Source organism: Seriola aureovittata, chromosome 11, assembly GCF_021018895.1.
Source record: "Seriola aureovittata isolate HTS-2021-v1 ecotype China chromosome 11, ASM2101889v1, whole genome shotgun sequence".
NCBI classification, from domain to species: domain Eukaryota; kingdom Metazoa; phylum Chordata; class Actinopteri; order Carangiformes; family Carangidae; genus Seriola; species Seriola aureovittata.
In genome coordinates, this window is record NC_079374.1 from 9,925,985 (window position 1) to 9,949,747 (window position 23,763).

At 38.2% G+C, this 23,763-nt stretch overlaps 3 protein-coding genes across 22 annotated transcripts in view; 1 reads left to right on the plus strand and 2 right to left on the minus strand.

Annotated features, from left to right (window-relative positions):
- The first annotated feature begins 1,451 nt into the window (after positions 1-1,451).
- LOC130177470 (RCC1 and BTB domain-containing protein 1-like) lies at positions 1,452-14,390 on the plus strand. 3 transcript variants are annotated; one of them, XM_056389269.1, is made up of 13 exons: positions 1,452-1,749; positions 3,318-3,563; positions 5,081-5,231; positions 5,314-5,480; positions 5,882-6,040; positions 6,138-6,245; positions 7,148-7,290; positions 7,380-7,570; positions 8,607-8,733; positions 8,837-8,988; positions 9,096-9,226; positions 10,110-10,263; positions 14,282-14,390. In XM_056389269.1, exons 2-12 carry the CDS (start codon positions 3,438-3,440, stop codon positions 10,248-10,250), a joined length of 1,596 nt encoding a protein of 531 aa, XP_056245244.1. In that variant the 5' UTR covers positions 1,452-1,749; positions 3,318-3,437; the 3' UTR covers positions 10,251-10,263; positions 14,282-14,390. The 3 variants fall into 3 exon arrangements, with proteins under 3 accessions (XP_056245244.1, XP_056245243.1, XP_056245242.1); XM_056389268.1 differs by lacking the exon at positions 14,282-14,390 and adding an exon at positions 13,125-13,414 and having other exon boundaries at positions 1,453-1,749; XM_056389267.1 differs by lacking the exon at positions 14,282-14,390 and having other exon boundaries at positions 1,455-1,749; positions 10,110-11,536.
- phf11 (PHD finger protein 11) lies at positions 12,201-21,422 on the minus strand. 4 transcript variants are annotated; one of them, XM_056389264.1, is made up of 18 exons: positions 21,171-21,421; positions 19,837-19,941; positions 19,606-19,739; positions 19,424-19,452; positions 19,260-19,330; positions 18,850-18,920; positions 18,674-18,723; positions 18,516-18,595; positions 18,384-18,406; positions 18,046-18,116; positions 17,869-17,957; positions 17,735-17,760; positions 17,098-17,132; positions 16,944-17,008; positions 16,508-16,652; positions 14,528-14,878; positions 14,362-14,433; positions 12,201-13,213 (listed from the first exon to the last, which is right to left on the minus strand). In XM_056389264.1, exons 1-18 carry the CDS (start codon positions 21,279-21,281, stop codon positions 13,137-13,139), a joined length of 1,605 nt encoding a protein of 534 aa, XP_056245239.1. In that variant the 5' UTR covers positions 21,282-21,421; the 3' UTR covers positions 12,201-13,136. The 4 variants fall into 4 exon arrangements, with proteins under 4 accessions (XP_056245239.1, XP_056245238.1, XP_056245241.1 ...); XM_056389263.1 differs by having other exon boundaries at positions 19,260-19,452; positions 21,171-21,422; XM_056389266.1 differs by lacking the exon at positions 18,850-18,920 and having other exon boundaries at positions 18,674-18,686.
- A 1,127-nt stretch (positions 21,423-22,549) lies between these two features.
- mcf2lb (mcf.2 cell line derived transforming sequence-like b) overlaps positions 22,550-23,763 on the minus strand; it is a 60,364-nt gene continuing 59,150 nt past the window's right edge. For all 15 annotated transcript variants that reach the window (XM_056389251.1, XM_056389249.1, XM_056389255.1 and 12 more), the window contains one exon: positions 22,550-23,699. In XM_056389251.1, coding sequence (XP_056245226.1) covers positions 23,620-23,699 — 80 coding nt within the window. In that variant the 3' untranslated portion in view covers positions 22,550-23,619. The remainder of the gene's footprint in view (positions 23,700-23,763) is intronic.

Genomic DNA, 23,763 nt, shown 5'->3' on the forward strand with positions numbered 1-23,763 from the left:
ACACTGACTTGAGGGTAATGATTAACCTCAGGCCTGCAGACTCTGAATTTGGGTTTTGGATGGTGTGTTTATCCAGAAAGTGCATAGTAAGATAACAGGTCTGTAAGTGGAACATCTACGCTGCTCGACCTAGATCCAGATTCCACAGGCCCCAGGTTTACTGTGAGGCAGTTACTTTGGTAATTTCATTGCAATTTTTGGGTACAGTATATGCGCAGACACAGAAAGATGTAAATTGAAATGGTAAGGGCCTTGAAGCAGCTCTGGCTATTTACCTAATCAAAAGGTCCTGTCTTGTATAACTACATCAGCATCCTATTTTAATGTATGCATAATAACCAGAAACCGACACAGCAAAACCTGAGGCAGGAGAGTTTTCCATCAGAGAAATGATCTGAGCTGAGATCCTGAGTTCACGTTTGACCTCGGAGAAACAGCAGTTGACAAAACAATCGCACCACAATAGCTGTTCTGGAGCTTTCTATCATGTTACACAATCTTCCTCTGCAGATGGAGGTGCCCAAGAAGATTGTCTTTGATAGTTTTTTTTTTTTTTATCAGTTAACTTCTCACAAAGTGAGGTAAAAAGAAAAAAGATTTCCTTTAAAATGGCTCCAGTTCTTCTTGGTACACTTGCACATAGTTTTTGGCAGCTAGGTTGTTCCGAGCATCTTGGAGAAACTTGCCTCAGTTCTTCTGAGGGTTTAGTCTTTCTCGTTGTCTCCTGTCTCTTCATGCAATCCCAGACTGACTCCATGATATTGGGATCAGAGCTCTGTGGGTGCCAGACCATCTGCTGCAGGACTCCTTGTTCTTCTTGTTGCTGAAAATAGATCTTTATTACTGGCTGTATGTTTGGGGTCATTGTCATGCTGCAGACTGAATTTTGGACACCTCCATCTTTTTCGGACACGTCCACCTCCATCTCCTGTGGAAGACCATGAGCTGTGATAGAATAATTTACCAGGGGGTTCCCCAGCAGGTTAATAATTTCATCAGACACAGAAACCCACATGTACAACTGAAAAGATAAATGTATCATTTAGCTCTTAAGAGATAATGTTTGATTTAAGAGAAAATTAGTTGGCAATGCATTTCATAACTGACTAAAGATTTTTTTTTTTTTTTTTTTAAGCAAAATGCCCAAAATTCACCAGTTTTCTATTATAGGAAATGCAACATTTTTGAATTTTTAACAGTTGGTTAGAAGAATATGTTAATTTCTGCTTCAGGTAATTTTATGTACAGAACAATAAATCATTTATTAAGGAAAGTAATTATTAGCTGCAGCCTTACAGTACTTCTCTGATGGGATAATCCTGCTTAGCCCAAAGTATTCTGTGTTATATGTATACATATATACCAAAATCATGCAAGCCTTAAACCTACGGGCACCGGGGTTTTGGGGGCCCCTGAGCAGGTGCCTGTCTTACCCGGTTGGTAATCACAGATCGTAGTACTGACTATTAAATCGATCTTTATGTGGAAAAATAGGTGAAACCACACTTTACTAGCACGGCCAGGATTCAGCCCATCCGGTCTGAACTCCGTCTGCAACCGATTATTTTGGTCTATGATGATGTCACGTGACATTACTTTTCCTCCCCATTTCCGCAAATAAACGCGAGCGCAGGAGAGTGTGGCGGCTCCAGTCGAAAGTGAAAACAGACGGCCGCCACCGACTCGTGTGTCATGGTGAAACCGTCAGCCGCAGCCGATAACGACGACAGTCACGGGCCTATCTAACAGGTGGGTTGAACTCTTGTGTTTCTTCATTGTTTGTAATTGTCACCGGCTGCTTTCTTCTGGCTAATTTGCTAACCGTAGCCAGGTGGAAAAAAAACAAAACTAGTCAGCTCAGATTAGAGAGACTTTCCAAGCGGATCAGTCTAGCACCAGCTCCGCTCACTTTGCTGTGTTGTGTCAGCTGGATAGTTTGCTGAATAATGCGTTTGTGACAATGGCCAACGTTAGCCAGCCAGCTAACTGTTGTCATTTAACAGTGAAGTGCTCCATGTCTGCTCGGTGTTTCATCTGACTCATTACACAGAGGGAGGGGGTAAGAGTTACTGTTGGTTTAGGACACTCCAACCTCCCAGACATGGCTAATTAGACTTCATGTAATTGGTGAAATAATGTAAGAAATTATTAAAACTCATTACATTATTATGTCATTTCATAAGTAATCTTCATAATAGCATAGTTTTATAGCGGTTCATTTTTATTTCATAATGGAATTTTCCCCAATACTACTTCAATTTCATGCCATTTTTGTTATTTCATAAAGTCACTCTTCGTGACAGTGGTGCTGTCATGGTCCTCTGATGAATTTTAACTTATTTACATGCAGTTGTGTAGTTTAATCAGTAACTATATATCATATTCAATTACCTAAATTCAGATACTGCAGTATATAGTATGCATTAAACTGAACTGTAATATAGGGTGTAAAGGTGTGTGTGGTGTTGTCAAAGCCTCTGCACCATCTATGGAGCAGCTCCAGGATTTGTTTCATCACCACTGCCTGTGTCTCTCCTGTCCAGCTTAAGACAAGGCTGATTCAAATTCACAAACTACTACTAAGTTATGCAGAGCTACAAAAGTAAGACATGATATAATCTTTTAAGATGGATTTTTTTTCCTTGAAAGACCAGATAGGGTTCATTAGAAGTAGGAGAGTCCTGACTGCTTCACTGCTTAGACATTGTCTGAAGAATAGTTCAAAACATTGTACTATCATTTTAAAGAAACCGAAATATATGTTCTTGAAGTGTGTATCCTCTAACTGGGTTAGGACATCTCTAGAGTTCTCTTAAATAATTTTGGAGCTGACACCAATTCCTAACTCTGAATGTTTATCCATAGGCACATATATTAATTATAAGGCTGAAAAAATAAATTGTATTACTTAAAAAAATTATAAAGAATTTTAAAGCACATAAAAACCAAAATCTATCTGAGTGGCTTTATACACACTGGCCCTGATCTCTTGGGACTAATGTTTCACCACATGACCCAACTTCCCTTTAATCTTCTCAGGGAGATCATGTGTGGGGTTCACATCATTTCTCGCTAAACTGAACATCAGTGCATGTGTGTGAAGTGTGTTTGTCCCAAAGCATTTAAACATTTAACAGTTTCACAAAGTCACAATGCTTTGACTTTGCTGTAAATTCCTTTTTTTCCAAGGATTAAAACTTGTGCCAATATGTAATTCTCCTTTTCCCATATTTGTGTGTTTAAGTGCGTTGACTGAATGGTTGTTTATATAGTTTGGAAAATTTCTGACTGTATATTTTCACACCCACTCATAACAGCAACTGCAGCACTGGCATCCTCGCCCGCCCAGACCCTCCCCCCGCCCCTGCCCCCTGCCCTGCCTTTGGACTGAGGTTCTTCCCTCCACCCCGCTGCCCTCGCATCAAACTCACAGCATCATGGTGGATGTAACCAAATGGCCCCTTTTCAATCTGATGGGGCCTCAGGAGCTCTCCACCATACGGAAAGCATGTGTGTTTGGAACGTCAGCTAATGAGGCCATCTACATCACTAATGACGATGAGGTGAGAGGTCGAAGGGAAAACAAGGTGGTGGTTGATATTCAATCATTCAAGGGAAAGCGATTGCTGACCTTTTAAAGGTGATGATGTGAAGCTTCCAGGGTTGCTTTGAGAAGTTAACTGATACACAGCATATAGTTAGAACCATTAGCTATTAAACTACGAATCATGTCTTCGTTACATTGCTGCCATTTTCTTCAGCATACTGTTTAGATTGGTTTCCTACCTTGCAAGCAGCTACTGGTTTCAGTTCATGCCACATTCAACTCTAACAGTAGTAAAACAGGGTAACTTCAGACAATCTACCACAGAGGAAGTTTACTCTGCTTTATTATCTTTCTGTCAGTGCCACAGTATTGTAGCAACTTCACTATTGGTTCAGTGTCACTGCTCTCATTAACCTAGTTTCCAGCAGTGGCAGTCAGCCATTTTCAACAAAAAAAATCTCTGGTGCTGAACCAGTAGTGTACAGTTGGTTTAGCAACCAGCTGGTGAACATAGTGGGGCATTTAGCAGCTAAAGGGGCAGATATTTCTCCATATTTCTTGCTGCAAAAACAAATGTGAATTCAGGAGTTTCTGGCTTTGAAAAGGGTGCTACTCAACAGCCCAACTGTTTCATCCTGGATATTAAACCTTTTTATTTATTTATTAATTTGTCATGTGAAACAGCAACTAGATTTACCAGAATTACTTTGATGTCATTGTTGCTCCGGCTAACAGATGCTAAATGACTTAATGTGGTAGCAGTTGTGGTAGGGCTATGTGATTGTCTAAAAGATAATGTCACTAATGAAAAATGACATTATGTAATAATGGTAAAAAAAAAAAAAAAGAAGGTAAAAACTACCATTATGAAATCAAAATGAACTCCTATAAAACTCTGTCATTATGAAAATGTCTAATGAAATGACATAATGTTGTACTGAGTTTTAATAATTTCTTAAATCGTATAAAGTCTAGTTAGCTGGGTCTGGGAGGTTTGTGTGTCCGAACAGCGTTGCTAAACCAACAGTAACTCTTAATACCCCCTCCCTCTGAGTAATGAGTCAGATTAAACACAGAGCAGACATGAAGCACTTCACTGTTACATGAAAACAGTTTGCTGGCTGGCTGTTTATATATTTATATATTTTACACAATTTAGTCATATGATTTATGTATTTCATAATTATTTATTCAATATTGAACAACCCGGGGCTCCTTTTAATAACTAATGCTAAAGTAAATATCAAAATAAACTCTAGGCTAGTGCTGCTGTCGTTGCTTGTCAGCTCTCTGTGTCAGTGCTGTTGGTCTGTACCGAGTTGTGTGTGTGTGTGTGTGTGTGTGTGAAGGTATGGATGGTCAATGGCACAGGATCTTCTCGTGCAGCTTTTATCAACGCTACTGCTTATGTTGATGTTTGTGTGTCTGGTATGTGACCTGTTACCTACTCAGCTGACTCCGTCTGTCTCTGCTTAGCCCTGCTTATCACTTATCCACATTACATGTTCTCCTCCCTCCTCCTGCCACTCTCAGGTGTATGTGTTCGGATTGAACTGCAGTAACTGCCTGGGAACAGGGGACAGCCAGAGCACCATTGTACCCAAGAAGCTGGACTTCCTGAGTGGGAGGAAGGTGGTCAGCCTGAGCTACGGCAGCGGACCCCACATCCTGCTGGCCACAGAGGGTAGCTGCACAAAATGTGTAATCCTCCTCTTCACAGTTGGATTAAAAAGTGCTGTAGGACGACTAATCTCTTTGTATTTCAGACGGAGAGCTATTTGCATGGGGACATAACGGCTACAGCCAACTGGGAAATGGAACAACCAACCAAGGAGTTGCTCCAGTGCTTGTCTCTGTCAACCTGCTCAATAAGAAGGTCACAGAGGTGGCCTGTGGTTCTCACCACTCAATGGCTCTGACTGACTCAGGAGAAGTAAGTGTCAAGGGGAAATGAAATTGTTACTTTTACAGAAAAATTATGCACAGAGCTGAATGGAAGCCTGTTTAAAACCTTTGTAATGACACAGGTGACTCAGCTTTGGTCAATGGCCCAGTGGTTAATCACACAGACCATTATAGGACCCTGAGTCCAGTCACAGCAAGAGTTGATCCCCCTGACCTGAAAACTTAGAAAGCTGTTTAAGCTGCAGTGTATTATCATATAACTATATATATTAATATAACACTATAATTATAGTAAAGATATAATAAAAACATCATTATGAACTAGTGTCATATTGTTATAGATAAGATAGAGATATTTAACTCTGCATCATTCAGAAAAGCCAATAGCTCTCATAATCATCTATCATCATAAGCATCATTGTCTGCCAGGTGTATGCATGGGGCTACAACAACTGTGGTCAGGTGGGCTCAGGCTCCACAGCGAACCAGCCCACACCCCGCAGAGTGTCCAGCTGCCTGCAGAACAAAGTGGTCGTTGGTATCGTCTGTGGTCAGACCTCATCTCTGGCAGTGGTGGACAACGGAGAGGTGATTGCTTAGTTTGTACTGGAGATATAAAAGATGTTGTCTAGTGATATCCGGAAAAAAAAAACAAGCGCTTATATTCTCTTCTTGGCTCTGCAAGGTGTACGGTTGGGGCTATAATGGGAATGGACAACTTGGACTTGGAAATAATGGGAACCAGCTCACTCCCTGCCGACTTGTGGGTCTGCAAGGTTTATGTGTGCAACAGGTTTGAAATAACACTCACACACACAAACATTTTGATGAACTTCTCAGTACACTTGGACACTTAAGGGGGAGATCTGACATCATTACGTAATCATATCAATACACAAAGAACGATTCAATCCTTCTGGATGCAGCTAGTAGATCTCTACAGTTAGATTCAGCCCTGTCACCAGTTACAGTTCTACTCATGCAGTGCTATTGAGAATCATGTTTGTTTATCATTTGAGATACTGCCATGAAAGATTTCAGAAGAAGTGCAACTTCTTTAACTTGACTTCTTAGTGACTTCAAAATTCATTGTTAAATGTGTGATGAATATTCTCAACAAACTCAAACATGTAAGTGCTCTAATATTTTGCCACAAAAATGCCTCCGCAGAAAGAGACAGGAAGAGTTTAGTGAGGGGGAAACATCCACACTGAAAGCACCTGAAGTAGCCGTTATTAGATGCTAAAAATAAATACAGGTGTCATATTGAGGGATGATGATGCGCTGAAGCCTGTATCTGTGTTTTTGTGATTCACCCTTTGCTGAATTGATTTAACCTCATTTTAAACATGAAGTCACGCACAACAGTTTTAATTTGGTGTATCATCATGCCTCTGATGTACACAGTGTGTTTTCCGTTTGCAATGCAAACTCCAAAACATAATTAATCATAGTATGAAACAGAACAAATACTCACATATGATAAATGACTCAAATTATCAAAATTATTATCAGTATGTTTTCTGTTAAAAGATTGGGAACTTAAAATGGACAACTCTGTATTTTTATCTTTATTCAGTGTAAATGAGAATTTTATTCTTTTTTTTTTTTTTTTAAATGAGAAAACCTCTTTTGTGCGTTACGTTGGCATGTTAACATGGTGGACCCCACATGTAAGTTTTATTTCCTCTCCAGATTGTCTCAGGCTATGCCCACTCCTTGGCACTAACAGATGAGGGGTTGCTCTACGCCTGGGGTGCCAACACGTATGGACAACTGGGCACCGGCAACAAGAGCAACCAGCTGAGCCCAGTTCAGATCATGACTGAGAAAGAGAGGTGAGCATCACCACAGATGAAATAGATCCTCCCTCCACTGTCTCGTACACTGACACTGACTGATTTCTCTCCTCTGGCTTCTTTGACAGAATTGTCGAGATCGCCGCCTGTCACTCCACTCATACATCGGCTGCAAAGACTCAGAGTGGTCAGGTGTATATGTGGGGCCAGTGCAGGGGCCAGTCCATTGTGCTGCCTCACCTCACGCACTTTACCTGCACCGACGATGTCTTTGCATGCTTCGCCACCCCCTCAGTCATGTGGAGGCTTCTTTCCATGGGTAAGACAAGAACAGCAGCAGTTTTTCTGACATTTGACTCCATTAAACACAAATCATGTGTCTGTTACTAGAGACTATTTTCCAAAGCAAGTTTTTGATTTATTTCTTACCCTCCAGGAAGTGATTAGGTTTTAGTCCACGCTATCAAAATCGACATGCACAGACTAAACTTTAGACAGGTAATTCATCACAGAGGAACATTTAATTTAATTTACTTTACATAAATATCATGTGGTAATGTGGCTGCAGATGTTAACAGTTTTGAAAGCCTCTGTGTTTTTCCTGAAAGAGTTTCCTGAAGAGTTGTCCAAACACGTTCATGTTCGTACCTGCATATCTCCCCTTGGGGTACTGCATTAAACATATAACAATGTAACATATTGTTATAGAAAAACAAAACTTTATTTATATGGCGATTTTAAAACCAGGCTTATGATGGTCTTCAGTTATAAATTTGAAGGAATAGAAGTTTTGTCAAGTTTTAAAATGAAGTTTTTGTTCCTTGAAAGAAATACTCCATTTAATTGTCATTTACAGGCCTTTTTTTTACAGCCGACATTTTGACTTGTCACAGCAGGAAAAACATAAGTGTTACCGCTGACTTTGGCACTGTAATGTTCCAGTAATGTTCAGTAAGCCGTGACAGTGAGCCAGCATGAACAATACCAGGACCCTGAAACTGAAGCCAAAATGTCTGCTGCCTACTATTGGAAAATATAAACCGTAGGCATTGACTGAAAGACTTTAGGTTACACTAGCTTACCATTTAATTTGAATTGTTTAAGGGCAGTTTACCAATTTAGCCCTGTGTCAGTCTGACCTATAATTAGAGCCAAGTTACTTGAAACTTGAAAGGAAATTATTAGGACCATGTTAAAAAAAAAAAAAAAATTAAAAAAGCCCCGTCAAAACGACATAGGAAGACTGGTCCTTCCTGTATAGCTTATAAAAATACCAGTGGTTGAAAGTTACTGCTACAGCTTTTATCTCTCTAATGCCAGAAGCTGATTTGTGTGGGTGTGTTTTCTCGCTCCAGAGCATGATGACTTCTTGACCGTGGCTCAGTCTCTGAAGAAGGAGTTTGACAACCCAGAGACAGCTGACCTCAAGTTCTGCATCGATGGCAAATATATCTATGTCCACAAAGCCGTTCTCAAAATCAGGTCAGGATTTTCATCTCACAGCTGTCCACTTAAGTCATAAAACTATAAAATAGAAACAATTCAAAAGTAAGTAATATCTGTATTCATCCTCATCATTTTGCAGGTGTGAACACTTCAGATCCATGTTCCAGTCCCACTGGAATGAAGACATGAAGGAGGTGATTGAAATAGACCAGTTCTCCTACCCGGTCTACCGCTCCTTCCTCGAGTTCCTCTACACAGATAACGTGGAGTTACCTCCTGAAGATGCTATTGGTCAGACCCCCTCCCATACACGTGTCACTTCGTAATCTCACATCCTGACATTTATCTGTCAGTTGTTCCTACTCACAGTGTTACTGCCTGTGTCTGTGCTCTATCAGGGCTGCTGGATCTGGCAACTTCGTATTGTGAGAACCGCCTGAAACGACTTTGTCAACACATAATCAAGAGGGGAATCACTGTTGAAAACGCCTTCTCCCTGCTGTCGGCTGCTGTGCGCTATGATGCAGAGGTCAGTCTTCACCATCAGTCAACACACCATCATCTGTTTATTTATTTTTATATATATATGTATATATATATATATGTAGAAAGCAGTAAATATCTTGAAATCCACATCTAAAGCAGCTATTTTAAAAGTAGGACAGAAAATGTTTCATCCAGTGAAAAGGAAACAAGGTCTTTGTTTTTCCATTAGTTTTTCTTTTTCAAGGAATAGTTCAGCATTTTGGGAAATATATTATTTCTTTATTATTACTTATTTACCTCATGCTGAGAGTTAGATGTGAAGATTGATACCAGTCTCATAACTAAACAGTAAATATGAAGCTACTGCAACCAGTTATAATAGCTTCACATAAATACTGGGAACGGGTAGAAAAGGCTTCTCTGTTTAAAGGTAACAAAGTCTGCTTTGTACCTGTGGAATAATGAGAAATTATACCTTTAAACCACAAACAAGGTGACAGAAGGAGGCAATTAAGAACCTGCTGCTGCTCATTCGAACATGGCAGTGAGGACATGTCCTGCAGAAAATGAGGTTACAAGGTATCAGACCGTAGAAATCAGCTCCAGTCACTTATTCCAGTGACAAAAGTCCACAAAGTTCTCCCTAAGATCCCTGATTCCTTGGTCACTCAAGTAGGAAAGAGAAGGGTCCCATACTTAAAAAAATGAAATTGCTATAAAAGTCTAAGATCTGCAGCATGTATTTCTAAATATATTTGTTCAATAAATATGCGTTGTCTCGCAGACAACCACACATTTGTGGGAGAGTGGTGGGACAATCCACAGGATACGGGAGTTATTCAGAGAATCTCATTCATATCTTTGAGAACATTTTGACCTAAACAAGGAACTCTTTGGTTATTTGTGCTCTTCCCTTTGTCATTCAGGACCTTGAGGAGTTCTGCTTTAAGTTCTGTGTGAATCACCTGACTGAAGTGACCCAGACTGCTGCTTTCTGGCAGATTGACGGCAACTTGCTCAAAGATTTCATATGTCGAGCCAGCCGCTGTGGAGCCTTCAAAAACTGACCTCAACCCCAAGGTAATGATGGGAACTAACGCAAAGGATGCTGTGGGACTCTGTGGGAGTAAATTCTCAAAAGATGTCATCACCCCCAGTCAGCTGCATGTACCTTCACTGACAGGTGGTCACACAGTGGAAATCTTTAGATTATCACTGTCGAATCTGTTATTTAGCTCATTCCGGACTAGAACCTGTTTGTTCATTACATGAGCTGTACGGACTGAGATTACAAGACACAGCTGACAGGTAGCAGCATCATGTCAGAGTGCAGTGATGGTAGTTGTTTGCCGCAGTGCCTGACTGCCTATTAATTTACACATATTGTGTAAAGGAGGATACTATTGCTTGATCAAGTTGTTTCTTTTTAACTTAAAAGGTTTTTGCCAGTCGCCTATTCACACTTTACTTTTCTATTTTTTTGTTTAATTGACCAAGTTACTCCCTCAGTCTTTGCACTCGTATTCTTAATATGATTTTGTTCCACTTAACTAGAAGACCATATTGTAGTTTGGATGTGGCATCTGGATTCATGGGTTTCAGGCTGAGGTATGAGACTCTGTGCACTTGTAGTTTTCAGGACAGAATGAATATTTTGAAGACTGGACACTAACATAATGAGCAAACAGACTGAGGCATCCAAGGCTCGATTAAGTCTGTTTGGGTCAAACTCCAGTCAGTGATTATTAGTTCCAGTGACTTCCACAGCTGTGATTCTAAGGTGTGAGCTTTTTTCCAGGTTGTAAGTTGACCCAAAGATGGGAACTCAGGTTTTAAGTGAGATTCAGAACAGAGTGATTCAGTCTAAAACTGTGGATTTCACTTTACATTTGTGGATTGCATAGGTTGGAAAGTTGTTGTTGTGCATCTACAGCATAGCATATATTAAGCTTATTTAGTTTGTGAGTTTTTAAACGCACAAAACAGATAACTGGCTGTGGAAATGCCTGGTTGCACAGCCAGACAAAGGTATGGAGCCACTAAGATTCAGTTTAATGCATGTAGCCTTGCAGAGGCCTGGGCTGAGTGGGCCTGGACGGAGATTTTGAAGGACACTTGTGCAACTGCATGACATACCTGCTGGATGTTGAAAACAAGATTTTACAATATTAACATTAATAAAGTTGTTTAGTGAGATCTACACTACTGCCGTGAGTATTTTGAAGAACATATTTGCTATTTACTTTGCAGGACATTTCTACTTTAAAATCAATAATAATGTTTTATTGATATGAAGTGCCAGTTACATTTTGTGACCTCTACAAACAAATGAATAAAAAGACTCTGATCTGCTTGTGTTTTCTGTAAACAAGTGTTTTTCAGTATTCAAAAAATGTATTGCAATAAACCAAATTGGAAAAGGTGATGGGTAATATCAGATAAAGTACAATAATTGAGTTTGACAGGTTATTAACATAGTGGATCAACCTCTTTTGTGCATCTATAAACCACAAGATGCAAACCACCTTCACAAATACACAATGCAGCATTCAGGATTTATAAAGTGATTCCACCACCATAAAGTGTTTTGTTTCATCATGTGTCAAACTAAATGATCCTCCTACAAATAGTCCTAATTATTTCACCCAGATGTGTTACAGATGTTCCCAAAGACGTTTAGAGACCTTCAGATCTGCATATTGTATCTTGGATACAAATGTTATTCTGTATTGTTAAGATGTTATGTTGAGATCATGTGGCCACTGTAGGTTCTGCCTGTTTTTCCTTTGAAATTATTTTTACTTATGAAAATCTTTCAGTCGGCGGTTAAATGTTGGGATAGTTTTTTAGCACTCAAGAGCGGTTGTTCTCTCTGTCATTATAAACAACTGGAAAATATTATTATGTATTATTAATAGTTCAAAGATTTGAAAAATGTATATTATACTAGGAGCAAACACGAATTATCTGATGATATGTTACAACTAGTTAAAACTTTACAAAAAAGATTCAAGAACATCTTTCAGCTTCAGTTTTTATCTTTTACAGTTATAAAAATATATTCCAGAACACAAATTCATTTTTAATCATAAATGTAAATGTAAACAAAACAAAACGTCTGGATTTCACTGTCCCAACAGGACACAGAAAAAATTACTTGTAAACACTGAGCTGTAAACTGCAACATTATTTCAGCTCTCCTGTCCATGGTTTACTAGTTTGAAGATAAGATCAGTCTGTTCAATCACTGACAACATGTAAAGACAAAGAACTGTAATTATAAGCAGTTTGGGGAACAAGGATCTTGAGAGACTCTCACTGATCTATATAAAAACACACTTTAAACGTAAAATTGACATAAACAAATATTTTTTGTTTTTCTACTGTGGGTCATTAGGTTTACTATAAAATATCCTCCATTTTAACTACCTTAAGAAAAAGATCATATTAAACAAGATCTCAGTTGAACATAATGAAAGCAAGGGAACTTCAATGTAAACATATTTAAAGAATTTAGTTTCTAGGGTTGGATATGGGATGATTTCAAGACAAATATTCTTTCCAATTCTTCATGTTCAGTAAAGCTTTTGAAATCACTTTTCCCAGACTTATTTTTGAAAATGAAACAACTCTTGTGTACGATATCTTTTAAATGGAACTGCAAAATCTTCATCTGATTTCTAAGCATCATGATCACCGGCTGAATTCTGAGATGACAATGCAAGATTCAGCCTTTTTAATCTTAAAGTGATTTTGAATTATCAGTGCCAAACATTGGCAGTTTTATATTTCCATATCCAGCACAGCTTTCCACTATTGGAAATTAACGAAGGTACAATCATTAAAAGAAAATATACATATACTGTTTGTGTAAAAAATTCAGAGTAAATACAGAACAACAGTGAGAAGGGAAAGGTAACTGTAACCTTGATCTCCTCTAGCTGCTGATGGACTCATCTCCTCAGTGCTGAGACGACCTTCTTCATCGCTGCTGCTGCCTTTGTCAGCTCCATTTGTTTCTGTTGTAACTCTGTCAAAACAATATATTGTTATTTATAATTTGCGCTTTCATTACTATAAAAAAAGGTTAAACAAAAACTGAAGCTGTACTTTGCTATTATTAGTTAAACAGCCGAACATTGTGGTGAAGTGGCCTAATATGCATTTTTTATCTTTACTGCTGTCATTGGTTTTCATTATGTAAACTGCAATTAAAGATTGACCATAGTCATCTGTTTCTCTGTCATGTTTAAACATGGCTATACTTCCCTGATCAATCTACACTTAATATCCCATAATGACAATGCGTAAACAGAATTTTAGTGTTTGCAAATTTATTAAAGAGTAAAAACTGAAATATCACATTGACATAAGTATTCAGATCCATTCTCATATTTTGCAACCTCAAACATGCAATTTTAAGCTGTGCCATCTTTCTTCCAATTTGCCAGTGCAAAACCTTGGTGCAGCTCGGGCCGCAACTAATAGTTATTTTCATTATCAAGTAGTCTATCAATTATTTTCTCTATTGATCATTTAGTCAGCTCAAACTGACATCCTTAATCTGCTCGGGTTGTTTGACCAACAGTCTGAAACCTGCACATATTTCATTTACTATCATATGCTGTATGATGAAGACGTGCAGTTAGATTCTTGAATATGAGAAGCTGGAACCAAATATTTGGGATTTTTGCTTTAAAAATGACTGAAACAGTTAATTATCTAAATAGTTTTAGCTGATTAATTTTCCTGCAATCTAACCGATCAATTGGTTAATCGCTGCAGCTCTCAATGCAGCCCATTATTAAATTAGTTTTAAGGCCAAACAAAGAACCTCATACATCAGTAAACATCCCCTAAAAGCCTAGACACTAGGAACACTGTGAGATTGCAATGAAATTTACTGACCAGACAACAAAATTGTCTGCAAATTTTGGTGCCAAAGAGAGGTCAAGCTGTCTAAAGCAAAACGTGTGAATCTCTGCAGAGTGCACTTTTTAAGAGGCTCAGCTCTACATTGTTACATTACCTCCACTTTTATCAGTCTAAACTACTTCAGCCTTTGCTGAATGCTAAAATTGCATATATGTTTTCACAGTGATGCTAAACTACTCTTGACCAAGTGAGGGACAAAGGTACCAACCCACACAGAGCCACACTGTTAAGAGTGTACTTCACCTTTCTGCTGCTTGGCCACGAGCTCTGCCAGCTTTCCAGAAGCCGCCATCACTGTTAGTGCAAGATCATAATCTGTGGAAAAGAAGAGAGAGCATAAATGTATGTATGAGTATGAGACCAGAGATGTTGTCCCAGCAACTTGTGAGTATACTGAATCCTCTCTCACCCTTCTGGCTGGCCTGGTCTGACTGAATTCTGCTGGCGATATCGTTCATCTCATTAATGAAATCAGTAAAGATGGCCTGTGTGCATCCTGCCACGTTACAGCTTTTCCAGAAGCTTGGGGAGTCAATGATGAGCTCTGGGTCAAAGCAACGGCCCTTAGGACAAGGAGACGAGGAGATGAGGGATACACACGTGGATTCAGGAGGAGGCGGGGAAATGGCCGAGCTGCTGCACTGAGGTGAGCCAGTAACACTGTGGGGTTTAGAGTGGCCAGGAGAGGGAGAGGGAGGGGCCCCAGTGGAGCTTTGCTGTGGGGCAGAGGGTCCAGCGACGTGTTCATCAGGACTGCACCCTGAGAAAAGGGACAGCCCCATGTGTTATCACAGCTTTCATAACATCACAACTGTATGTTTCAGTGTCATCATTTTTGATTTGATATTTGAGTAATTTCCAAACTTCCTGCAACAACAGCATCTTACTGGGCTCACTAGAAAATGGTTTTCCACATATTATTTATTTTGCCCAAATTGATTGTATCATTCATCCAAACTCTGTAAGGCTCTGTCTGTACTGTGATCTGTAGCAGCGTAACTGCTCTCTTCACTGTCGTGACCAGGCACATGTTTTTGAACATTTACAAATGGTATATTAATAAGGATATGAAAGGTTAAATGTATGTGCACTTTCATACAACATATGCATATAACCATGAGGTCAGATTGCAAATGTGTGATGTCAAGCTGTTGCAATCTGTTTTTTTGGGGTCTTTTTTAGCATGCCAGCAGCAGGGCTGTACGAATGGCACTGTTGGTGCTTTGGTCCAGACTGAAATATTTCCACAAACTACTGGATGACCCTGAGCACAAACAGAAGTGAGCCCTGTAAAACCATGTGACTGTATAATATGTGCAATATAAACTGGAGTCCAAAAGTCTGAGACCACATTCAAAATATATTCACATAAACCTGGGAATAACCAGCAAATTTGAGGATTGAGAAACATTTTAAAATACAAGGAGAAATATTTAAGATTCTGCACTATTTCTAGGTCAGCAATAAAATTTAAGCATTGAGGCATTGAAAAATGCCTCAATGCATTTGGGCATTGAAAAATTTAATACTGAGATCCACTCAGATGGATTTGATCTACTCATCAGTAACTCAACTTGCAGCCAGTGTTCACCTGTTATAAATAAGGCTGTGGCTCCAGCTTCCAGCAGATCATAGCTTATTAAGTATCATTGTGATGATGGGAAAAATAGCATCAGAAATAAGTAAAAGAGTCATGAGTCAAATTGTTATTCTGGGCAAAGAGACTTCCTCAGCATCAAATCATGGTTTGACTAAAGCTTAATGAGGGGGCAGTTCATGGAGCTCTAAAACGCTTTGCAGTAAGTGGATCAGTTGTATCCAAGCACAATGAAGCAGACCTAAAGTGACCACGCCATTAGAAGATCAATGCATCAAGCTTAGTTCTCTGAGAGATAGAAAAGCAACGTCATCACATCTATAGAATTTACTAAATAAATAACGCAAGACTCCAATCAGCAAAAGTACTGTTAAAAGAAGACTGTCTTGTGGTGGTCTCAGAGGACGAGTAGCAGGTTCTAAACCACTTCTAACGAGGGAAAACAAGGCCAAACGCCTGAGGTGGGCTAAGAAATACCAGAATTTCACAGTGGATGAGAGAAGAAATGTTATATTTACTGATGAATCCAAGTTTGAGATTTCTGGCAGTAACAGAAGGGAGTGTGTAAGGAGACGAAAAGGAGAGAGAATCAAACCGACAGAGAAACATGGTGGTGGGAATATTCACATCTGGGGGTGTTTTGTATTATCTGTCCTGTAAAATATTTTTTATAACACTTCTACTGAATCTGTATCTACTTTTCTGAGTTCCTGACACACTTTTAAAAAGTTAATGTTATCATCTCACTGCATTTCAAACAAACTGTTCTGCCACAGTAGGAGTAAAACTTGCCTTCATCTTCTCTCTTTTTCTCCTCCGCTGCTTTTACCAAAATCACTTTGGGATATGCTGTCGATACTGTCTGAGGTGAGAGTGCAGAACTTGTTGTTGCCTCCGTGCAGATTTCCACAGGAAGTAGACTCTCTGACTCAGCATCCTGAGAGTAAGCAAACATATATCGTGTCACAATCCTGTTCTGCAAGTGATAATGGTACATCATACTATCAATCACATATAAGAAGTATATATATTCTGTGATCAAGTATCTTTTGCAGGCAGGCTAATTCAAATTAGCCTTAAGAAGCTATAAAGAAATACCATGAATATCAGGTAAAAGACTAAATAAATTAGAAGAATTGTTCAAATGTGTGAATAACCAAAACATCATATACTTTGAAGACAGGAAACATGTTTGACAGTAATAATGCACTGGACAGTAACAACTCACTGAATCTACGGTTGTTTCATCTTCATCTTTATTTTCAAATTCATTCTTGACCTTCAGTTGATTTCCTAAAGGGACAGAGCAGGAGTTTGCAAACCACTGGTATACAGCATCATGTCTTAGCTATATATACACAGAATCTGGCGTGACTGTTTACCTGAGGTGCACTCTGTTTGACACTCTGTGTCTTTTCTGTGAAGGCAGAACATCATAGAGAAAATTATCTACTGTGATCCATGTTAATGCAATCCGATACAAAAGGCCTGTACTAAAACTACATTTTTAATAGTTGTTTAATTAAAAAAAAATTTAATTAAATCGATTTGAATTAACTTAATTGAGTAAAAGTCATGAAATAATGTGATGTCAAGAACACCTGGAGGGAACTTCTAATTTGATACAAACTCAAGGATGAACCAATTAGATTTTGGAGGTCAAAGGTCAAGGTCACTGAGGCCTCACAAAATGCGTTTTTGGCCATAACTCTCAAGAATTCATATGCTAATTATGATACAATTTAACACAGATGTCTACTAGGATAAAATGATGTAAAAAGTCAGAGGTCAACTTCACTGTGACATCATAAAACACTTGTAGCCATCATTCAACGCTGTAACTCAGGAACAGGAGATTGTTGATATTTACTGCAACTTGATTGGTTGACAGAGGCGTGAGGTGGTAATTCTAGTTATGGTCATATAGTGCACACTGCAAAAATTATTACACAATGTAAATAACTAAAAATAAACTTATTTCACACTCATTCTCAATGAATCACTGAGAGCTGGTCTTACCTTATAAACTGAGGCGTAGTCAACAACTGAATGACAAACAAAGAATGAATGATGGAGAACAAAGATATATGATTATTAAATATTATTAAACAACTCTACTGATGATAATAGTTAGGGATTAAGATTGGATTTACATAGTTCTCTGGAACAGAGTTTGCACTTTCATCTATATCGGACTCTAAAGGGGCGAAGATTTCCATTTCTGTGTTGGGTTCATTCTCATCTGTAGAAGAAAGGGAATCATATAAATCAGTATTGTAACAGGTTGATTAGTTCATTAGTTTACATTCTCTCACTTGCAATTGGTTAACCTGAATGTGAAGAATCAGATATTCTCCTTGTCTTGGCTGCAGATTTATTTTTGGATTGGTTCTCCTCCTGTCTGTGACAAAGGAGAGAGATCAGGTATCTTTCACAATTGTAATAGGTAGACTTGACTGGGAAGGTGGTGGTGCTGTATTAAACAAAAGCAAGGATGTAATCGTAAAGAAAAGTAAAAACTGTAGATGATTGACAAATCAAATACATTGTACATAAATATAATTATTTAAGCTGTAATAATGGCCACATTCTACTCAAAAGTCTCAAAACATCAAAGAAAAAAAGGTTTGAACAGCCAAGTCCAGGATGCAAACGATCAAACACTTACCTGTCATTGAAACTCAACCGTCTCTGTTTCAAATGCAAAAGCAAAATGATTAAAATCATTGAATCGTTTTAAAGAGATATTAAAATGATATTAAAAAGCTTTATTTAGAGTGACTGAGAATAATATGTAAACCTTGGAGTGCAAATGCGTCGTACTGCTGGATGAGTTTGAGTCACTGCTGCAAACAGATGGTCTGGCTTCTGCAGCATCGTCTGTCAAGGAGAAAGATGTTTAGTCTGTGACACTAAGAGGTAGAACAGGAGACATGAGACACTCAGAACAGGACTTACCATTGTTGTTCCTCTTATAGGATGAAGGAGCATGTTTGTCACAATACAACCTAAAAACACACATGTCTACTTATCACAACGTGATCAGATATTGATGTTGAGAGCAGATTAGAAACACACAACAATTTAGTTGTAGAATTACAAAGGAAGATGTTGCAAAATGTGAACATACTTACATAATAATGCTATTAGACAAACTTTCCAAACTGATATTTCCTTCTGTCTTCTCACAGGTGAGACAATATACCTCATGAAAATAAACATGGACATCATTACTTCCTAGACAGTCAATGCAAACATTTAAACAATTACATGTATACTGACAAATCTCATGAAATCCAATTAACAAGTTTTGCCTGTTGACACTGTTGTGCAAAAGCTATAAAGCTAAAAGACTAAAAATACATCCATGTTCCACATCAATGTTCCTTCGATACCATGCGCTATTTCTGTGACATTTGCTGTAAACTACAGTTACCAGCTGTTTTAGGAAATTGCTGATAATTTTTTATATTATTTTTTAAAGGTTTGCAGTTTTCAGTGATGTGCTTTACGTCTATGTAGGAGATAGATCCATCAATCAAACCTTAGATGTTCCAGCTTCACTGGGATTTTTGGAGGTTCCATGCCCATTTACAGAGCCGTTGTATTTCGAGCCTGAAGAATTCAACACATAATATCGCATACGTTGAAGAAAAAAAAAAAAAAAAAAGGTCACAGAAAGGCAAAAATTCAGAGATGCCCACTTACTTTGTGAATGGTGTTTGAAGCAGAATAGCCTGATGCATAAACACAAAACACATAAAAGAAGTTTTAGGAAAATGTATATTTAACTGCAATGACACATAGATGTTTCTTCCAACAAATAATGCAAATGCAGGACAGGTGTTTTCTAGATATACAGGTAAACAGACACAGTATGTTGCACTGACCCGTACTTCCCATTGTCTGGGTCTTCAGTAATCTCAGCTCGCTCTTGAACAGCACAGGGGTAGTGGAAGGACTTCTTGCAGCGTCCGACTTCACACCCAGCAGTGGCACCCTTTTGCTTACATCTGTTACAATACTAATGCAAACAAATGAGTAACACAACTACAAATAGTTTCAAGCACACAATTAGGGGATTAGACCTGTTCAGACTGGACAATGTCAGTAATCTTTACCAGTTTGCTTCCTCGTTTGACCTCGTTCATCACATCCTCAACGGAGAAACCAAACAAGTCATCAAACTCTGGTGAATTCCGACAAAAAATACCCGAGGAAAATAACTGTAAAACAGAAACATGTCTGACACTGTAATTCAAAGATACATTATGTAAGTGTATCAGTTGTAAATGAAGTACATTAAAATCACAAATGAAGAGCAATACTGCTGTTGTGTTTTAATGCTTAAGTGAGTTACCCACTAAATAAAATAAAATTACTCTTCCACAAGAGGGTGACAGATTTTATGTTGGTATAACCTGTTTTTAAAATGATTTCTACAATTTGATGTCACTGTAGGGACATTCTTGACCTGTTTAAATAAAAAGACAAAAAAAAGTTATAGTTGTAAAAGAGATTTGCCAAAAATTGTCCCATTTTACCCGAGATAACCCTACTTAGTCCTTTTTTTTAAAATTTTTTTTTTTTTTTTTTTTACAATTGGTAACATGTATTTCTCAATAATGAGTTAACTGTTTTCCAAACTCTTCCCACAGTTTAGCACAGCAAGAGTCAATGTGGACTAAACGGTGACTCACTTTTCATTGCTCTGACACAAAATGCATTCAATAACCATGTCTTTCAAAATACATTCAACTGTTTCCTCACTCAAACTCAACCACCACTAAAACTGTGTATTTATAGAGCCCACAAAAACAAATCCATCATAATACAAAATTACTGTAAACTGGACTGTAATTTGCTACATCCTGCTGTCTACATCTAAACAGAAATATAATGATAAAAATGACCTCTATGACAGATTTGTGCCAGTTGAGGAAAGAGGGAAGATTCCCAGCACATCCCAGGGGTGTGTCACTTCTCCTTACACAAGATTAACTCTTGTTCTGTGCTGCATGTCAGCAAAGAAAGCTTTGCTTAGGGTTTTGATAAAGTGAACTTGGTGTAGAGAACTGTGTGTTTTCAAATATAAAAAAAAAAATGAAATAACTAAATTTACCAAAAATGCCAAGAGTTCTGCTTCTTGGCAGCTATTATACCACCTCTGCCCTCTCATCATTTCAGGATGTGTGGGACAGCTCCGCACTTTGCATGCAGGGCATAGCATGTGGAGGAAGGTTTCTACTGCTGTTTGTGTACTTTCATCGATCTCCATCTTCTCAGAGATCGATATCAAACATAATACGGTTTCGTCGTTCTTCATCGTCTGCTTTTAGCAAATGTCAGTGCTAAGCTTTTAACAGATTTAGCCAACTGCTAACTTTAGCTCACTAGCTACTCGTTGGAATTGAATGAAAAAAAAAAAATCAAGGCCAAATAAAATTATATTCACCAAACAGTTCTGATGAGCAGTGACTTGATCTTTAGTCGACAAGGCTCCGGTTACCTTCGTCTCCTCGGACCGGTTACAAAGTACACAAAGCACTTTACGGCCGGGACTCATGTTTACCGACTGTTAGCTTGTCTGAAATAACCTCTTTATCTATCTTCAAGCCCGGTAAACGTAAATTTAATACGCCCACGTTACTTCAACGCTTTGCTCTATGCTCTTCCACTACTTTCTCGTTTCTCCGCCCATTAGTACGGTGGGTGGTTGCCAGGTTGTTGCCAGGTTGTAACCACGATATCCCCCCATCGAGCTGCCAAAACCCCAAAGGGCATTTCAATCTTGTGAGAAGCTATTTTTGCAAATAAAACTAACGTGTCCTGAGAAACTGTTGTTACAGATCTTCTTTATATATCTATATTGTGTTTTCCCCATAAAATAATCTGTGCTGTAACCGGGAATTTAGAAATACTGTGGTTATAAACTAAATTACCTTACTAAAAACATCTTTGGCTAGGCACCAACTAAAAACATCTATGCTCAAGGTATTTAAAAATGTCCTATGTTAGGCTATATACATTTAATAATTACTTTTTTGTGAGTTTCATCAGAAGGCGAAGAATACTGAGTTATTTTTATTTTATTTTCATTCTTTGCCCCCAAACAGTCCAATTTAGTCTAAGTCCTATCAAAACCCTATCATGTGCAATATGTGTGTAATTGTAGGATGTAAACATTTCTTTCAGTAATTACAAAACCCTCAAAATGTAAAGAAATATTAATGTGGACATGCCTTTATATTATAATATTTCCATAACGTACAGATAACACAATTTTCAGGGACTTTAATCAGCTCATTTCAGTTTATTTCCAGTAGTCTATCATTAAAATTATCTTTCGGCATTCTAAAATACTTTATATGTTAGTTTAATTATACCACAAACACGATTTTATGTTCGTCTCTTTTTTTTTTTTTTACACCTCTAAACGTTTCATGTGGAGAGTTTTCTGCTGTAATAAACAAATATTTGTTGTGTGTAGAAATGTGGCCACTTGAATGTCAAAAATACATTTACCTATTTAAAAAATGGCTCTTTTGGATAACAATGGTATTTTTCATGGCAGTGAATTTTCATACCTCCACATTACCTTTGAGTCTTTGGTCTCCACCTAGTGTAAAAGGTGGGTTTTAACAAAACCTGGCAACCGAGTTCGGCAATTTGAGTTTCGTTTCTGGTCGTTTGACTGTCTGAAGGCTCAAATGTCTATCTGTATGTGTATTAAAATCTGATCATAAAATTTATAGGAACATCTAGAATGTTTTTTAGCCACAGACACAAAATGGATCGATATTTAGCCATTCAGAGACACACAGAAACAGTGACTGAATTATCACAAGTCATTTATATATAAAAAAAAAAAATTAGACAAGTCACAAAGTAGTGACATCACCGTACTTAATGTACAATATAGCATCTCCAATAAACATTTCATGACGGACAGATATTAATGAACAATATCTACATTCATAACATGATCCCTTCACAGGGAATAAGTTAGCGATATACAGTGATCTCTGATTATTCACACTGAGAAACATTTTTAAACTGCAGCGTACATGAAAACCCACAGAGTTAGACAATGAAGCCATCAGAGACTTGAAAAGACAAAAGCTCATACACAGTCAAGTCCGGACAGCTGGTGACATAACAGGTTCCTAATGACAGGCTGACAGAGAGAAAAATGGCAGACAGGAAGAGAATAAAAAGAAAGTAAGAAAAGATGACATGCCAATTTAAAATTGGCTAAACATACAATATGTGGGCGTTTTCATTTCTTACAAATAAATAAACATGTAAAGGGGAAAAAAAGCAGAGGACAGAGGTGATTAGACCCTCAGAAAACATTCATTCAAGCTAAACAAGCTGTATGCATTTATCTCTTGCCCTCTTTTCTTATTTACAGTAATGGCGGAAATGTAAACTCTTGGGTGAATTAGTGCAGATGAACACAAAAACAACTGTCATCCACGTTTGATCACTAATCTTTCTCCATTTTTAATGCGAACACAAATAGATGCATTAACTGAGATCAGTCCTGCTGGCCCATTCATACATCTATTACATTAGAATCACACAGATCCTGCATAAAAAATAAACAGACAAGTGTGTGACTAGAGGAAGATCATTTTACTATACTATGAAATTACTGTGTGTAACATATGCATCTAGGCTGTATCTTCACTGTGCAATGGCACCACAGTCAAATCTATAATGTGCCATTGTCTCAATATGTGGTGCAAGTGCGTGATAAAAATCATGAAAAAAATACAGCTTTCTGTGGAAACCTGACAAAATACTTATGAGCACTGGTGTTGGCATTACAGCACAGATAGCCACATGATGCTAGCATTGAAGAGGGCCGTTTGGTGATGGAGGAAGTGCTGAGCAGTTATTCAGGGTTTGATGTCAGAGAAGCTTGTGTAGGTCTCGCTGCAGCTGGACGATGTGCTGAGGTTTCCAGAGCCACTTCCTTCTGTTGGAGACACGCATGTATTGAAGATTAAAATTACACTTGCATGACAATTGTGTGTTAACGT